This window comes from Sinocyclocheilus anshuiensis, unplaced genomic scaffold (genome assembly GCF_001515605.1).
Source record: "Sinocyclocheilus anshuiensis isolate Anshui unplaced genomic scaffold, SAMN03320099.WGS_v1.1 scaffold1644, whole genome shotgun sequence".
In the NCBI taxonomy this organism is placed as follows: Eukaryota; Metazoa; Chordata; class Actinopteri; order Cypriniformes; family Cyprinidae; genus Sinocyclocheilus; species Sinocyclocheilus anshuiensis.
In genome coordinates this window covers 1124246-1127391 of record NW_015557451.1, presented here as the reverse complement: position 1 = coordinate 1127391, position 3146 = coordinate 1124246, and the positions used below count along the sequence as shown (strand labels likewise).

Genomic DNA, 3146 nt, shown 5'->3' with positions numbered 1-3146 from the left:
GAAGTTTTATGATGAAAAAAAAATTTCAAGATCTACAAGAAGTGAGTTTATTAGCATAATTTTATTATTTTATAACATTGCAATATCAATTTTAGACGACCCTCTAGTTCTATACAGTGCATATTATAGTCTGCTTTAATACAGATGGACGCATGTACAGTGTAAAAGCCACACCCCCTTCAAATAAATAAAGCTGAATTTGATTCTTCTCAGTTGAGCTGATTTGACTGGAACGTAAACATGAATTTGTCTGCAACACATCCTCTGATGCTCTTTTTAATAGGTAAATAAACTTTTGCGATGTTTGCTGACAGAATGACAATGTTTGCCATGAATTTAATAAATATAGAGTAATATGTATAGCTACTATATACTTATACTGTACATGCTATAATAAAATTATTGTTCTATAAAATCTGTTTAAATTAATAATTTGCCATTGCATTGCCATTTAATTTTTAGATTAATATTTTTAGCTTATGATTAGGTACTTGCAGTCATTTAATTCCTTCAGAGTTTTAATGGGATAGTTCAATCAAAAATTAATTCTGTCATCATTTACTCAACCTTATGTTGTTTCAGATCTTTGTTACCTTATTTTTTTCTTTGTGGAACTGAAAGTTATTAAGAAATGCTTCAGTGATTTTTTTATTTGGTTTTTCTGTACAATTTTTCAAAGATTTTTTTTTTTTCTGTACAATTTTTCACCAACGGTCATCATAATATGTTCTTTTATTTGATTATTTAGTTTTTCTGTTAAAATATTCATCAACGGTCTTCATAATATGTTCTTTTGAGTTCCACAGAAGATATGAAATATACAGTAAAATATATAATAGAAATTACTTTGTCACATTGTGCTATACAGTTATTTTGGACATAGTGCAACACATTGTTTAGATGCAATGTAAATGCAAAATGCAGCTTATTTTTTAATCTGATTCAATGTCTTTAACTTTTTTCTTATAACATTATTTATTATTTTCAGGTGTCATCTTTGTAAAACAAGCATCTTTAACTTTCGTGAAAACTGTGAACATTGGAACTACTGTCACTCTTTTGTGTTCAAACATCTTGAAAGAGCCCAGTTACATAGCCTGGTTCAAGCAGACAAATGATTCTCTGCCACTTTGCATTGCTACTCAATATGTGAGTGTAAACCCAGTGGACTCAATATATTTTAATGGCTTTAAGAAGAATCATGTAGAGATGTCAGTGAACAAAACATTTTCTTCCTTGAAGATTGTAAATGTGGATGTCTCTGACTCTGGGATTTTTTACTGTGGAAGCTTTTTGACAAACCACATGATGTTTCACGACAAAACGCAGTTAGTGGTAAATGGTAATATTTAAAACTTCATTCAGTCAGTATCTTTTACAATTCCAACATTTTTCATATTCAGTGTAGTTACTATTCAGTTACTATTAATTACATTGTATTCTATTTTATCTTCAAAGAGACTAATCATTTTGAAGAGGATATTGCAAGTGTGGATTGTGGTATGTGTCATACATTTTAAACTATTTGGCACTCGAATTTGGCACTCATTCATTGCATTTTTTATTTCTAGCTTACAATGATCTTGTTCTCATTGTTTTTCCCCTTCTCTGTTTTTTTTTTTTCTTCTTCTTCTTTTTCTTTTGAATGGTTTTAACAGGGGCGGCTGAAGAAACTTTGAGATCCTGCCATATCTATTATACACTGACAGTGATTCTGAGTGCCTTTTTTCTTTTGCTTCCCACTGTATTTGTGATTGTAGTCTTACTCAGATTGAAGGAAAGAAACAAGCAGAAGGGCATGTTAACAACTTTAAATACACACTTAAATATGCAATAAACCTTTAAACATTAGATCTAAACAAATCAAGTGCCCTGGGATGGTAATAATGATTGATTTTCTTGTTTTTCTTAGATGCCCAGTCTCATGGTCACAATGAAGAGATGCACAGCCACTTGCAAAAGGTTTTCAAAAAAAGTTTAAGCAAATTTTAATTATTTACAGTGGAGATCAAAATTAGAGAACGATCTATAAATACTTGGCATTTCAACAAAAACCTTTATTTTTGTGGAAAACACAGGGATCAAAATTAGAGAACAGTAACCACTGTAGCATGAAAGAAGATAATGTTGGAGGGTTACAGCTGTCAGAAATTAGTAGGAATTGTAGGCCCCTGCTTTGAATGACTTCAGCACATCTGCGGCCGCAGGACATCACTAATTTCTCACACTGCGTTGGTGTGACCCGCCATCTTGAAATCTCAGGGAAAATTTGAGGAATGCTGGCAGTTAAATAGGGTTTGTCATATAATTAAGGAAATTAGCGCCAGGTGGCAGATTAACACCAATAACTTGGAGGTATCTGCAAGTGTTCTCTCATTTTGATCAAGTTCTCTCATTTCTCTCAGTTCTTTTTCAAATATCTCATTTAAGTTTTTTATACTGTGCTTCAGAATACAATTAATTTATGAAATATGCTTAAAAACTGCCCTTCTATTCCTATTAGGATAACTTCAAATAGGACTAAGCAGCGACCTTGAAATTTAGGAAATTGTAGATTGATCTCTAATTTTGATCTCCACTGTGTGTGTGTGTGTGTGTTTTTATATATATATATATATATATATATATACATATATACTTTTTTTTTCTCCAGGATCAAGATCCAGACTTTCACTGTGCACCTGTAAGTTTTGCAAAGAAGTTGAACAGGAGACCAGTGAGAAGTATGAGTGATGTGGAGACACATGTTGTTTATGCTGCCATAAAATGATCTACAGATTATTACCAGATTTTGTTTTGTGGAGCACTAAAGACTGGTTAATATATGACTGTATGCAAATATTAAATCAATCAATCCTTTTGAACCTTGTCACCAAAATGTGAAACTCTGCTTGTGTGTTCTTAGTGGTGAGTTAAGGTGTGTTGTGCTAAAATAAAATACAAATTATTTTAAATTTCTGCTTCAAAAGGCAAAATACTGCATATTGTGTATTTTCTTTCATCAGTAGTTTAAGGATTAATTCTAACTAGAGAGGACACACTTGAATGACATATAAATCACAACAGGTTTTATTGCCCTGACTAAGGTCTATTTAATGGCTTTAAATTTACCTTTTCATGGTCAGATACTGCTACAGTTGCAGCAT

The 3146-nt window shown here is 31.8% G+C and overlaps 1 protein-coding gene across 1 annotated transcript; it reads left to right on the top strand.

Moving 5' to 3' along the window:
• The first annotated feature begins 226 nt into the window (after positions 1–226).
• Positions 227–2770, top strand: LOC107679237 (uncharacterized). The gene is made up of 6 exons (XM_016474748.1): positions 227–283; positions 989–1342; positions 1459–1500; positions 1659–1796; positions 1913–1962; positions 2654–2770. Exons 1-6 carry the CDS (start codon positions 241–243, stop codon positions 2768–2770), a joined length of 744 nt encoding a protein of 247 aa, XP_016330234.1. The 5' UTR covers positions 227–240.
• The last annotated feature ends 376 nt before the right edge of the window (positions 2771–3146 follow it).

Bases quoted from the DNA above. Each gene is read 5' to 3' on its own strand.
- LOC107679237 (XM_016474748.1), top strand. From the start codon at position 241: ATGAATTTGTCTGCAACACATCCTCTGATGCTCTTTTTAATAG. The intron at 1,501-1,658 runs GTATGTGTCATA...TGGTTTTAACAG, and splicing joins TATTGCAAGTGTGGATTGTG to GGGCGGCTGAAGAAACTTTG. The intron at 1,963-2,653 runs GTTTTCAAAAAA...TTTTTTCTCCAG, and splicing joins TGCACAGCCACTTGCAAAAG to GATCAAGATCCAGACTTTCA.